This window comes from Canis aureus, chromosome 1 (assembly GCF_053574225.1).
Source record: "Canis aureus isolate CA01 chromosome 1, VMU_Caureus_v.1.0, whole genome shotgun sequence".
NCBI lineage: Eukaryota > Metazoa > Chordata > Mammalia > Carnivora > Canidae > Canis > Canis aureus.
Genome location: NC_135611.1, coordinates 68,468,125 through 68,482,397, shown reverse-complemented (window position 1 = coordinate 68,482,397; position 14,273 = coordinate 68,468,125). Strand labels below are relative to the sequence as shown.

General features: G+C 40.3%; 1 protein-coding gene and 1 long non-coding RNA gene across 3 annotated transcripts in view; one reads left to right on the top strand and one right to left on the bottom strand.

Annotated features, from left to right (window-relative positions):
* Positions 1-14,273, bottom strand: part of LAMA2 (laminin subunit alpha 2) — a 597,066-nt gene that overhangs the window by 127,864 nt on the left and 454,929 nt on the right. The window contains 3 exon segments of the mRNA XM_077902686.1: positions 228-438; positions 1,751-1,913; positions 6,959-7,070. Coding sequence (XP_077758812.1) covers positions 228-438; positions 1,751-1,913; positions 6,959-7,070 — 486 coding nt within the window.
* Positions 3,561-14,273, top strand: part of LOC144316935 (uncharacterized) — a 36,156-nt gene continuing 25,443 nt past the window's right edge. The window contains exons 1-2 of one of the 2 annotated variants that reach the window (XR_013382752.1): positions 3,561-3,700; positions 8,229-8,279. This is a non-coding gene — a long non-coding RNA (uncharacterized LOC144316935). The remainder of the gene's footprint in view (positions 3,701-8,228; positions 8,280-14,273) is intronic. The other variant, XR_013382747.1, reaches the window with a different exon arrangement.

The following is a 14,273-nucleotide window of genomic DNA, read 5'->3' as shown; positions in this document are numbered from 1 at the left end:
CCCTTAGAATCTTCGATATTGTGTAATCTAAATTTTATCTGATTCTATGGCAATGGTCATTGATTTTTTTTTTTTTAAGGACCAAACACCCTGTTCTACGTTTTAGAAGGCTCCTTTCAGAGTTGTTCTTGATTTGGACACACATCAACTCGACTCATGCAGCCATGTTCAACCCCCAACCCACCACCCTGTCCCTAGAGATTCAGACGAGAATCTCTACGACTCACTTCTAAAGCGGTCATGTTTTTCTGGTTTACTGCAGACAAGCGATTAGCCTCTCTGATTTTGTCCATGGCTTCTCTCAACAGGTCCCAAGCATCATCAACTTTGTCTTTGTAGTCGGCCAGCGTCGCTTGGAGATTCTTCTCCATTTCCTCGTTCTTTCCTCGGGACTCTCCAAATAGCTTCTTCACCTTCTTCAGAAGGCCTTCTGCGCCTCTGCAAGTGATAGTAATAAGTCCTTGTCACTGCCTCATGGTTTATTGGTATTAAAATGTGTTACAAAGAGATGCTAGCATTACAAGAGCGGGAAAATAAGACAATATTTAAAGCAGACTATGTACTAAATCGGGATGAAAACGGATACCCGAAAACTGGCAAGGCCACTTATAATTAATATATTGAAGCACAAAAAATACGCCCATTTATAATGCGTTAGTAATATAGCATTTTCAATTTGGAAAGAGTCATGTTGTTCTCATAACCTGACAGATGAAATAAATTTTACGATTCACTTCACATACCAAAAAAGAAAAGCCCCCCGATTCACCATAGTGATACGTTTTCTCTGTTACTCTGAATATAAGGTATAAACATTGCTATATTTGGTTAGAAATCGTGAAAAGCACTATGTTACTGGCGTGCTAATATAATATCATGATACTGATATATTTTTCTTTCTTCTTTCAGCTGAGTGATCTGGGAGTTTCCTGGGTTTAATTTAGGGTTTTCCTACAGTAATAGTATTCTAAGCCTTTAAGAAAGACAAAACACTTGGAAAATGGTAGTTTTCAAACTAACAGGCATCATGATCCCCCAGACTGCTCATAAAAACAAATCGCTGGGCCCCAACCCCACATCTCTTGAGTCAGGAGGTCTGGGGTGGGTTTTAGCAATTTGTATGTTTAACAAGTTCTCAGGTGGTGCTGATATTGTTGGTTTAGCATATATTATTTAAGTATTAATAGCACCATCACTTTGAAGTTAACTGACTATAAATATAAATATAAGCATCTTTTTTTTTCAATTGAGTGTCTAGTCACAGAGGTCATTTGCATTAGTAAAATCACAATTGCTCTTCCCAGCCTCAAATTTTCAGCCCTAATTTCAAAGTATGAGTGAGGCATTTATTATTTGATGACCTTCTATTCAGCATCTCCTAAAATGACAAAATGCGCAGAGTGGACTGCTGAATTCATAGCTTTATTCATCCAGAGATATTTTTATTAAAACAACAACAACAAAAAGCTATTGATGGTTTAGAGGTCCCTAACACAGGCAATTAATAAAGCAAGTCCATTAGCCCCATTATGGAAGGGACAGTACCGAAAAGATAATTTATCTGATTACTTAAATATAGGCAAAAATATGCTTTTAATCCACTTTAGAGCAGGATAAATCATAACCAAGTGAAAAATATGCAACAAAGTATCTTCTATTCATAAGGGTGATAAAAATTTTAGAAAACTACAAACAGCCATTTGGAAAGCTCATTTTATTAGATGAAAAAAATAATAAAGCACCGACTTACACCAGCTCATCTTCAGCAACTTCCTTCTGCTTATCTAGATTTCTCCTCCTCAGTTCTGTCATCATCTGGTCAATCTCTTTCTGAAGCGCTTGCAAATTTCTCTCAAAGGCCTTGTCTTGAGTTCCTAGAGTTTCATTTAGTCTTACAGCTTTTTCATTCACAGCTGCAGGGGGTAGAACAAATTTTGTAAGTCAGTAGACGCAAGTGCCACATGCAAAAATGGCACCAAGCATCTGCTCTTCCCCCACACCTGCCATGGGCGTTCCGCTGGGAACAGAGAGCCGGTCAATCCGTAACAAGAAGGGAAAGGTGACATATCCCTCCAACTATATTTCTTTCGGGGGTCACGGTAATTCAAGTATGACGTTTCTGCATCGCAAGGAAGAAAAATGCAAGTAAGGAAATGGCTCAGACCTTCTTCAGGTGAGAGGCAAACCGTGAGGCATGTCACGTAGCCCTCAGGAGATGAAAGCACAAGGTCAGCACTGCTGAGAGACACAATCACCTTCTGAGTCCAAAGCCCGTCGGTGATGAGATCTCTGCAAACAGACCTACCCTCCTACGTCCACACAGCCTGTATTCATTTGTTTGAGGGAATGAGGCAGGAAGCACTGGTCTTGGGATGCGGGTCATAGCTTAAGGCCCAAAGCCACCTTCTAGCAACAACACCCACTGGAAGGGCCTGTGTTTATTGTGCATTGAATAAAGTTTCGGACTGTGCCCTTCAGAATCTTAGGCCTTTCTAGGTGCTTCAGGCATTCACCAGTGATGTCAGTCCTATCAAGCATCTATTTCATAGGTTAGTGTTCTGGTTTCATTTGGTAAAAGAATCCCATGTCAGATAAAAGTCTGAAAAACTGGGGGGTTGAAACATTTATGCGGTTCTAGTTTTAGGCCGACTTGTCCCGGAGTGTGTTCTATGGCACATTAACATAACAGGTTGAAGGGAGATGTTTTCTCAGACTCTTGTGCACCAAACCCTGACTTCTGTACTATCACCTGGGAACATCCCCAGGATGAGGATTGGCTAAGAGGCATTTTCTACTATTCAACATTAGATTATTATTTTTTTAATTGGTGTTCAATTTGCCAACATATAGAATAACACCCAGTGCTCATCCCATTCAACGCTAGATTCTAAGACGTCTTTAGGATGTAAAGGATCCTGAAAATTCACTTCTATTCTCGGAAAAACTGTCCCGATTGGCACTGGCTGGAGCTATCCCAAGGGTAGTAGTCAGGGTCCCTGGAACAGGTGGACAGAGGCCAAACAGAGCAGCCACGACAGGTGTGACATGGCGAGTTTGCACAGCAGTTCTGAGATGTGGTCTCTAAGCAAGCGGCACTGGTTTCACCCCAGGAACTGACTAGAAACGGAGATTCTCAGGCCCTGACCCAGACCTACTGAGTTAAAAATTCTGGGCCCAAGGGGACCAGGAATCTGTGTTTTAACAGGCCCTTGGGGGCTTCATGCTGTATGCTAGAGTTTGAAAATCATGGTTTAGCAGAAGGAATCGGGTTTCAATCTTTAATTTTACCCTTTCCAAAATATATCTTTTGAATTCTCTTTTCGTGATTAAGGTGTTTAGTTAGAAAGCTGCTGCTGTCAACACCTTATTCTAACAGCCATAGTTTAACCTGCAGAACAATTTGAATCAACTCTTTTAAAGAACTAGTATGGCCATTCCTAGCCCTGTGGCAGAAATTATTGCTCAGGGGCCATATTCCTAGGAGTTAGTGAGGGTGGCTCTTTCTTGGCCAATACTTAGCCCTCCTACTTTGACATACACCAAAGAACCTTCTCAAGATTCCACCCCCACCGTTGCTAAGTTATCACCTAGGCTGCGGGGTGTTTGTCAAGGAACCACAGTGACCATGGCCTGATGAAGGAAAGCTCCTTGATCCAGCAGACTCTGCGAGAACTATGCCAGAACATGCCAACGATTAAATGTATGGTTTATACTTCTTAGATTTCAGGAAAGGCGGTAGATTTGGTTCCCCTTATGGCACCTCTCCTGCTTTGGCCTGTCTGTATGTTGACTTTGACTAACTGTATTATGTAACTAATCCCTGACCTTCTTTGCATTCATAAATCCCACTTCTCAACTCGTCAAAGGTGTATGCTTTTCTTTCATTAAGTGAATATATACTGAGCTTTGACGAGAGATATTTTTTGAAATTTGATGGACATTAGGTCCTGAGTCTAGGTGGTAAGGGGGTAATGCTGAGAGATGCAGCCTCACTTGTGGTCTCTTCTCAAAACCAAACTTCTGCAGAGAAGAGCTTGCTGGAAAAAGAATGATGTAAGAGAGAGGAAAGGAAAAGAAAGGGATGCCTGGACCTTTTGGAGCATATGTATCCTTTCTTTTAAATGAAAATAATTATGGAAACAACTAGAAGAAATTATTAAGGCACACACCAGCCGCTTTAGCAAAATGATACTGTGTTGAGAAAGCAAGGCATCATTTTAATAGAAGAGATGTGATTGCTCTTCTGCTTCTACATATGGAATTTGGAAATTCTCTGAATATTTTAAAACTAAAGATGAATGTGTTGTTAAGTCTCTTATTCAAAGATATCCACTGTGGGTTCAGTCCATCTTCAATAGGATTGAGGATAATTGTAACATTAATATATCTCTTAAATTTACTTATATATTTCTCCTTTATTTCAAAGAGAATTTTAAGTAGTTTTGAAATATCTTTAAAATAAGATAAAATTAACATAAAAGGAGATGGACTAAAGATAAAAAATAATGTAAATCAGAAGACATATTAATAGACGGTATCTCAGGAGCCAGAGCATAGCAGCAGATAAAAAAGGGATACCTAAGTACACAGTATCTGTAACATATAAATACATTAATTCCTCAGGAGAAACAAAGTTGTTTTTCCTACTGAGCCTAAAAAAAATATATCCTCTGATGGGTAAATTCATCATGAATGACAAATACTACTGTGACCTGAGAAATAGGAAAGAAGGTGTCTAGCATTTATTCAGTCCTAATATATGTTGGTACATATGCTAATACATCATATATATACACACACATGTATATCTATATATGGGTTGTTTTATATATATATATATACATGTTTATATATATTCAATCATTAATTCTAATAGTTCATGGAATAAAATATAGCATATTTGTGATCTAATCAGAAGTCACAGCAAAGTAGATTTTAAAACTTAATAGTGAGATAAGAATGCCTTGGATTAAGAGACCTTGATTATGCAGGAAGAGACCATGACTTAGGATGGAAGATGGGGAGTAAGGTGCTGCATCTCCCTAAAAATAAAACTGAAATAGACAAATGCTGGGCTAACACATGTACTTTTCCCACAGCAATTTATTGTCACTAATAAAACTAAAAGTACTGATATTATCCCCAATTGGTATAATTATAAGAGACAAAATGGGTGTGGATATATGACCTACTTAAGGCTTTTGGTGAATTTCCTTTATTTAAAAAAAAAAAAAATCTCCTGAACCGCCAAGACTTGCAGTACCATATAAACGCCTCAGTCAGGATTCGGTTTACCTCTTGCATATTCCAATTTAAACATTCAGGAAATTTCGATAGTTGGACTAGTTTTGTCAAAGTTCTTTTCTAAAGGGCTGTGCTTATCATACTTGTGGTCATTTACATTAGTACCTGCTGGAAGAAGGGAGGAGGGTGCACATTTCTCCCACGTACGGGATCACGGCTACCCCACGGGGTTCTTCATGTGAATCAGCAAAGCACTGTCCCATCTGGACAGACACAACCAGACTGCCTGCCTGATGCACAGCTTAGGGAATGGGCGACCCCTCAGATGGATGGACAGTGGGTGATGAGCAAACCTGGCCTAGATCTCATTTCCACCTGCCCCTGCTGGTGCCTTTGCACAGCCCGGGTGGTGGGCACAACGCAGAGGAAACAAATGAGCAGGGCTGATGTTGGAGCCTATTGAAACCATGCACAAGCATTTATTCTTATGCATGAATGTTTGATTGAAATGATTTCAAAATAAGCTTCCAGGATAGGCTGTAAGCATTGACAGGCCTTCATGGATCCAGGCAGAGGGAAACTGTCTCACTTGCAATGGGATTTTTTTTTGTTTTTTATATGTGTGGGGTAGAAGGACTGCGGGATGGAGAACACCTCAAGTTGCATTAATAAAATAAAACCAGGGAAAGCGCAAAAACTCCAGTGAGCAGAGGATAAACCATAATGAGTTAATCACGAATTTTCTGGTACGTGTAACTTCTGTTTCAGATCCTGACATGTTTTGCTTCAGATTAAAACTCTGTTGCTCCTTGCAGCGGGGAAATCTTTGGGAGTCTCTGTCTCTTCTTGGCCAGGGATTCCTAAGAATTCCCTGTTAGGATCTGCCTTGAACGTTATCTCATGTCCTGATTTATTTGGCTATATTTCCAAGTAAAATGTCTAAAATACATAGCACTGTACAGCAATAAAAATATTTTATTTTCTAAAGAAAAAAAGCTGAAGCATTTTTCTTACTTTCTAAACATGCGTGTATGTTTCTTGTATAATAATAGATACTTAAGATCTTGGGTTTTGTTGTTGTTGCTGTTTTCCGTGTTTCCTATAAGAGTTCTTAACCTGTGGTTTAGCCCCCAACTGGCTTCCACTTTGATTCTCAGTAGAGAATTGGTAGATGCCAAGAACTAATTCCTAGAGAATTAGGAACTAAATGCACTGAAGCCTCTGGTAAGATAGCAAATCCAAACCCCAAGCAACAGATGTTCATTAAAAACAGCACCAAGTATTTTAAAAGCCATTTTGAGAAATTAAAGTGCTGCTTTAATGTACTGAGCAGGATGATAACATTAGCTTTAAAAAATTTAACAATTTTTTGAATAATTTTGAATACAAACAATGGCAAAGCATAAGTTGCCCATTAGTTTAATCATAATAGCCATTCCTTAAAAATGAAAGCATTCCTAAGGAACTGTACTCAATTTACCATGACTCTGCCCCCATAATTACTAATTCACGGACTGTGGCCCCTAATTTAACACTGTAGACTGTAGATGCTCAGCAGAGAATGCCCTTGAATATCCCAACCAAAATACTTTTCAAAACCCGACCCTCAGGTTGAGAAATGTCATTTCTTACTAGAGAAATTCCAATCCTGTGTAATCCCTTTTTCTATTTTTCTGGTGGGAGACATAATGATTAAATTAAATGATTCTAATACCTTCTGCATCCTGGGCAAGCTCCTTAATGAATTCTCCTAAGGAGTCTGCTCTCCTGTTGGTCCTCTCAGCATCCTGTCCAGTTTGCTCGCCATCTGCTGTCACTTTGGTAGCCTAATGATCCAAATGCAGGAAAAGCATAATTAATTGAGATGATGAAGCTACAGCTAGATAAGCTCCCACTGGCTACATTTTCTTTCAAATATAACTCTGAGCCAAAGGCAATCGATGAATTATTGATCAGATATACTGGAAATGACACCCCGTGCTCAAGTATACAATTAAACTTTATTACTTCTTGCATTAAATGGAAATCAGAGAGCTGTATTTGGTCTTTTTAAAACCCCTGCTATATACAATGACATAGAAGAAGTGATAAAACACAATTATTTTTGAAGTAACTTTAAGGCACAGTTGCCAAAAGTCTTTAATGGATTCTTAGGCTTCCACATGTTACAGTTTTGTCCATATTTTATTTACTGAAAAAGTGTGGAGCAGAGCAATGATCTCCTGAGGAGGCTCAGGCCGTCTGTCTCAATAAGCTTGATCCTATAGATGCAGTCTAGATCAATACGTTAATTAAAGAAACAAAGAGAGAGAAATGCTTAGCTACTCAGTAGTAAATGCTTGTTTTATAACACTCTAAAGATGCCAGTAAAACATTAAAGAAGAAGAAATGCTAACTTTCCCCATATGTCATCACCAGAAAAGACGGCTGTTAATCATAGTACCATCCATCACCATCAGCAAAACAGAACGCCACAAATAGCCTCACCTCCCAAAGAATATCCCCGTACATGTGCACCTTCATTCGCAGTGAAGGTGCCACGCGACACAAAGGGATCCACTTAATGTGTCCGTAGGGAAGACATGTTGTATTTAGTCAAGTAAAAATGGCAGAGGCGACATTCAAAGTTTCCTAAAAGATACTCTAAGGTTTAGAAATAGGTTTATAGTTCATTTTTCTATGCATATGCATATGCTAATAAATATCACTTCTTTTTTTACTAAAAAGATAGGGCTAATCTAATTACAGATAATGAATCAAAGAATCGCAAACTGCCTTAAAATAATTTGAAAAGGTCCAAATTGGCAGAGTATTAATGCTCTATAATCTTGTACCAGAGTGTTTGCATTGTAGACATGCCCAGAGATTCTAATTTTTTTTATACATAAGTGGATTTTAAGTAGAAATTAAAATAGAACTAAATGGGCAATACAGAACATGGCAAGAGATGCTATAGAAATTATCCTGCATTTTGTGTTTCCCAGGGTGCAGTAGAAGAGTTAAGTCATGACCGTTTTCAAGGGTTTACCTAAAAGGTAAGAATATAAGGTCCAACTATCATCGACTTATGTCTCAACTTATGAGTGTTACCATCACAAACAGAAGGATGAAAGGATAAGATCCACTAGAAGTCAAAAAAATCCCTCTTTGCAGTGTGTGGTAAATAGACATAATTATCCGGAGGGTGCCAATCAATAGGTCACGTGACGTTTTACACATATGCACCACATGCATATACACATGCACGTAGCTTTTTTTTATTTTTTCACATAGCTTTTTAAATGTTACTTTGGCATCACTAAAGTCAGCTGCTTAAGATGTTGGCCTTCGACTCTGTCACAGATGTTTGTCTGGCCTGGACTTGACTGGACTCTATAATCTCACTCCTATTTTCACCATCACAGATGATACTAAGGGACTTCATCTACGTTACAGTTAGTTTTAATATCTTAATGAGTCATGAATTAGCAGCACTGCGTTATCACACAGAAGCTGCACGTTATGATTCAAACTTAAAATTTATTCTTTGCTTTATCAATCCTTATCTATATTACTAATTTATCAACACCTTATCGATTATATTCCTAAAAGATCGTATGTTACATATTCACACCATGAAGGCTACCAATTCTGGTTCACAGTTGAAAGCATCTAATTTTTTAAAATAAATGTGTATTGATACCCCGTCTCTTTTAAATTCTGGATGGTCACAATCCCACCGGCTGCCTTTCATTCTTCTTCCTTAATTAATTTATACAATAATGTGTAAAGTGTCATCATCAACAAACTGGGTATGGATTATATGAGCACTTCAACGGTTGGATGTCAGGAATTCTCCATGACCCATGGTAAGAACCAAGCTGAAAGAGTGATCACTAAGGCCCTACGCAGTCAGCCTCCCTGGAGTCCGTGTGGTGCATGAACTAGGCCAACCTCTTTCCTCCTTAGGCCCTTCTCGGATCCTGCTGCCTTTGCCTGGAATGAACTTCTCCTCTGTCCTTTCAGATCCTCATCGTCTGTCATCTTTCAGCATCAGTGTCCCCTCTGGGTGTGGCCATTTCTAGGCCACTTTCCATGGAACATGTTCATCATAGTTACCATGCGTTTTAGAATTACTTATGGCTCCCCTACTTATTGGCTACCTCCCTGGAGGAAGGGTAAGCTGTCAGAGAGCAGGAATTGGGCCTGTTTTGCTCATCACTTAATACACAGCTCCTGGTGTGATACTAACTGATAGCAAGTATTGGATGAACGATCAATAAATGATTAAGCAATTACCTACCAAATCTTGCCAACTTTTTTTTTTTTTTTACCATTCTAACTGTCTCTTTTTCTACAAACACTCCCCAAAAGAGCTTTTGTTTGTACTACTGCAACTCTTCTCCAATTATCCAAAATAAATGCAGCCTTAAAGAGTCAGTACCCACTTGACCTTCTCTGTGAAGTCCTCCCTGACTATTTTGGCTTAGGCTCTTTTTTTTTTTCTTCTCCTTTCCTTTTCTTTCTTTCTTATTCAAATTTTTCGTTTAATATACTGTGAGATACCTTGATTGTATCTTCTCCAAAGTACTCTCCCCCCTGCATCTTCCAACTCTTCCAAAAGAGTTCTCTAGTTTTCCTAACGCAACAAGAGATTCTGGACTATACTTCTGTCCTCTTTTTGAAAGTAATATCCTCCCACTGACACCAATGGTCACACATTCTCATCTAATAAGGAAATGTATTTATGAACATCAGAAACCCAGTTCTGAAACATTTGCATTAATTCTGAATGGATTCAGCATTTTCTGGCTTTAAAGAAAAGCAGCAGTTTGAACTTGTGACTTGTTGATAAACCCATTTCTGCTGAGGGGAGAGGAAGGGAAGGAGAGCAGATGCTGCATTTCCCTGCCACCCCCAAGTGCTACACTTCACAAAGGGATGCATCCAAAGCAGACGTGCAATGGTGACTTTAAAACTGTTACTGCAATACAACGATGAAGTAGACGGTAACTGGACACCGACCAGTTTCTTTTCCCCCCAAACAAACTAAAAAACATAACCAGAAAGATAACTGCCTGTTCTTGCGCAGTTCTTCCGATCATGTTGAAAGGATCTCACATTCAATGATCAAAACATTTTCAAATAGGATTTTCATTTTAAGATGTTCCCCTCCCCCTGCCCCTCCCCCACCTCCCAGGTATTTAGCTTGAAAGAATGGGCTTTCTTACCCATTTTATACATATTTCAATCAGCAATAGTAACTATCAATAATTTGGCATTTCTGTTTACGGTTGCTCCAGTTGTTTTTCCAATTCCACAAAGCCATTATTCTGTGTTGCCATAGAACAGAGACGGTGGATTCCAGGTAACAGAGTTTTTTTTTTTCCCCATTTTTTGATCTATTTTAGAAAGAGAAAGTACAAGAGACAGACAGCCCATGGGGTGCGGAGCGGGCAGAGGAAGAGGCTCTCAGGGGGGCCCTCCAAGGGCCTCGATCTCATGACCCATGAGATCATGATCTGAGCTGAAACCAAGACCTGGACCTTTAACTGAGCCACCCAGGCACCTCGCAAAGATTCCTTCTGAAATCAGTGTTGGGTTAGATGTGAAACACTAAATGTTTGGATTCAATAGGCTAAAAAGATGTGAAAGCTAGGAAACGTTATTCGTGTTTCATAGAAGAAATAATCTGAACAATCTGACTTTTGGTTGTATAATATTATACACACTGGGTGGACCCGATGCAGCATCGCCGCCCCGTCCAGGTGCATGCGTACCTGCACTTGTGCCCCATGCTGACCTGCTTGGTGTGTGCAGCCCAGCCGGGCGCTGTGGGATGTGAATGGGGGGCCTAACCATGGTGCCTGGGGGGAGGGGCTCTAACCTTGGTGCCATGGGGGGGTGCTAACCGTGGTGCCGGGGGTGGGGTGGGGTGGTGGTGTTGCTAACAGTGGTGCCATGGGAGGTGTTGCTAACCTTGGTGCTGTGTGGGGGGGCTAACTGTGGTGTGTGTGTAGGGGGTTGCTAACCTTGGTGCCATGGGGGGAGCTCTAACTGTGGTGCTGGGTGGGGGGCTAACCTTGGTGCTGTGGGGGGGCTCTAACCATGGTGCCGGGTTGGGGGCTAACCTTGGTGCCCTGGCAGGATTCTACTGCCGGGTGTATCAGCCGCTGTGCTGCGATGGCTTTAGGCTTTGCCACCACAACCACCATGAGGTTTGTCAACACTTACACACTGTTTTACAGCAAGGTGAACACTGAAGACTTTGCTAAATAAATTAACTTTTGATCCCCTACAGCAAGGACCTGTTTCCCCTTTCCTGATTCAACCTTGTCTTATGGAGCTTTCCCGGACCTGCAGGGTCCATGTCAATCTTGAGGTCCTGATGCTGGAGGGTATTTCAGGGTGACCTGCATACGTGTTGTGTTGGCATCTGGACGGGACCCTTTCTGGGATTTTCAAAACCAACTGTTGTTATTACCGCCATTTGTGACTATGTTGGGTAGTTACTTTGTGAGGTTTTTGCATATCTAATCTCTGTCCGTGGGGCTGAGGCTCTAACTCATTTCATTTCTGTTTTTACTCCTCAGGGTGCCAAGCATGGGAGACATTGAGTGATTAGCTAACATAATAATAAACCAACTACAAATCCCTTTGAAGTTCCAAAGCCCATTGGAAGAACCAAAAAGGATCTTTCTGTATGCCTTCCCAGCACCATTCAAGCTGGTCTCGTGCCAGGTGCTTTGCTTGCCAGTGAATGTGGATGGCTGGGCAGTTCTTGGGCATTTTTCAGAGGCTAACTGGAAGCCCGTGCTCAAGAGCTGCCTCTGATGCTTAGGAGGGGAGCCAGGCAGAGGACCCTGCTGTCCCAACCACCACCATCCCAACCATGCTGCATTCTTGTCACTGGCCTCATGGTCGTAGAAACCTGCCATTAGGGGGGCGGGGCAAGATGGTGGAGGAGTAGGGTCCCCAAGTCACCTGTCCCCACCAACTTACCTAGATAACTTTCAAATCATCCTGAAAACCTACGAATTTGACCTGAGATTTAAAGAGAGAACAACTGGAATGCTACAGAGAGGAGTCTGCGCTTCTAACAAGTACAACTCATTTTTAGCCATTCTGCACTGAGCAAAATGACTAGAAAGAAGAACTCACCACAAAGGAAAGAATCCGAAACAGTACTCTCTGCCACAGAGTTACAGAATTTGGATTACAATTCAATGTCTGAAAGCCAATTTAGAAGCACAACTATAAAGCTACTGGTGGCTCTGGAAAAGAGCATAAAGGACTCTAGAGACTTTGTTACTGCAGAATCTAGATCTAATAAGGCTGAAATTAAAAATCAATTAAATGAGATGCAATCCAAACTGGAGGTCCTAACGACGAGGGTTAATGAGGTGGAAGAAAATGTGAGTGACATAGATGACAAGTTGATGGCAAGGAAGGAAGCTGAGGAAAAAAGAGAGAAACAATGAAAAGACCTTGAGGAAAGGTTAAGGGAAATAGATTTCCTCAGGAGGAAAAATCTATGTTTAACTGGGGTTTCAGAGGGCGCCGAGAGGGACAGAGGACCAGAAAGTATATTTGAACAAATCATAACTGAGAACTTCCCTAATTTGGGGAGGCAAACAGGCATTCAGATCCAGGATATAGAGAGATTCCCCTCCTCCTAAAATCAATAAAAACCGTTCAACACCTCAACATTTAATAGTGAAACTTGCAAATTCCGAAGATAAAGAGAAAATCCCTAAAGCAACAAGAGAAAAGAGATCCATAACTTATATGGGGAGAAATATCAGATTAACAGCAGACCCGTCCACAGAGACCTGGCAGGCCAGAAAGGGCAGCAGGATATATTCAGGGTCCTAAATGAGAAGAACCTGCAGCCAAGAATACTCTATCCAGCAAGGCTCTCATTCAGAATAGAAGAAGAGATAAAGAGTTTCCAGGATAGGCAGAAACTGAAAGAATATGTGACCACCAAACCAGCTCTGCAAGAAATATTAAGGGGGACCCTGTAAAAGAAAGAGGAAGCCCAAAGAAACAATTCACAAAGACAGGGACTGAATAGGTATTACGATGACACTAAACTCATATCTTTCAATACTTACTCTGAACGTGAATGGGCTTAATGATCCCATCAAAAGGCGCAGGGTGTCAGACTGGATGAAAAAGCAAGACCCATCTATTTGCTGTCTACAAGAGACTCATTTGAGACCTAAGGACACCTACAGCCTGAAAATGAAAGGTTGGAGAACGATTTATCCTTCAAATGGTCCTCAAAAGAAAGCAGGGGTGGCAATCCTCATATCAGATAAATTAAAGTTTATCCCAAAGACTGTAGTAAGAGATGAAGAGGGACACTATATCATACTTAAAGGGTCTGTCCAATAAGAGGACCTAACAATCATGAATATTTATGCCCCGAATGTGGGAGCTGCCAAGTATATCAATCAATTAATAACCAAAGTAAAAAGATACTTGGATAATAATACACTAATACTGGGAGACTTCAACACAACATTTTCTGCAAATGACAGATTTTCTAAGCACAACATCTCCAAAGAGACAAGAACTTTAAATGATACACTGGACCAGATGGATTTCAGAGATATTTACAGAACTTTACATCGAAATGCAACTGAATATACATTATTCTCAAGTGCATATGGAACTTTCTCCAGAATAGACCACATACTGGGTCACAAATGAAGTCTCAACTGATACCAAAAGATTGGGATTGTCCCCTGCATATTTTCAGACCATAATGCTTTGAAACTTAAACTCAATCATAAGAAGAAATTTGGAAGAAACTCAAACATGTGGAGGTAAAAGAGCATCCTGCTAATTTCCTCAACCAGGAAATTAGAGAAGAATTATGAAGATTCATGGAAGCTAATGAGAATGGAGATAAAACCATTCAAAATCTTTGGGATACAGCAAAAGCAGTCCTAAGAGGGAAATACATCGCAATACAAGCATCCCTCAAAAAAATGGAAAAAGCTCAAATACACAAGTTAACCTTGCACCTAAAGGAACTGGAG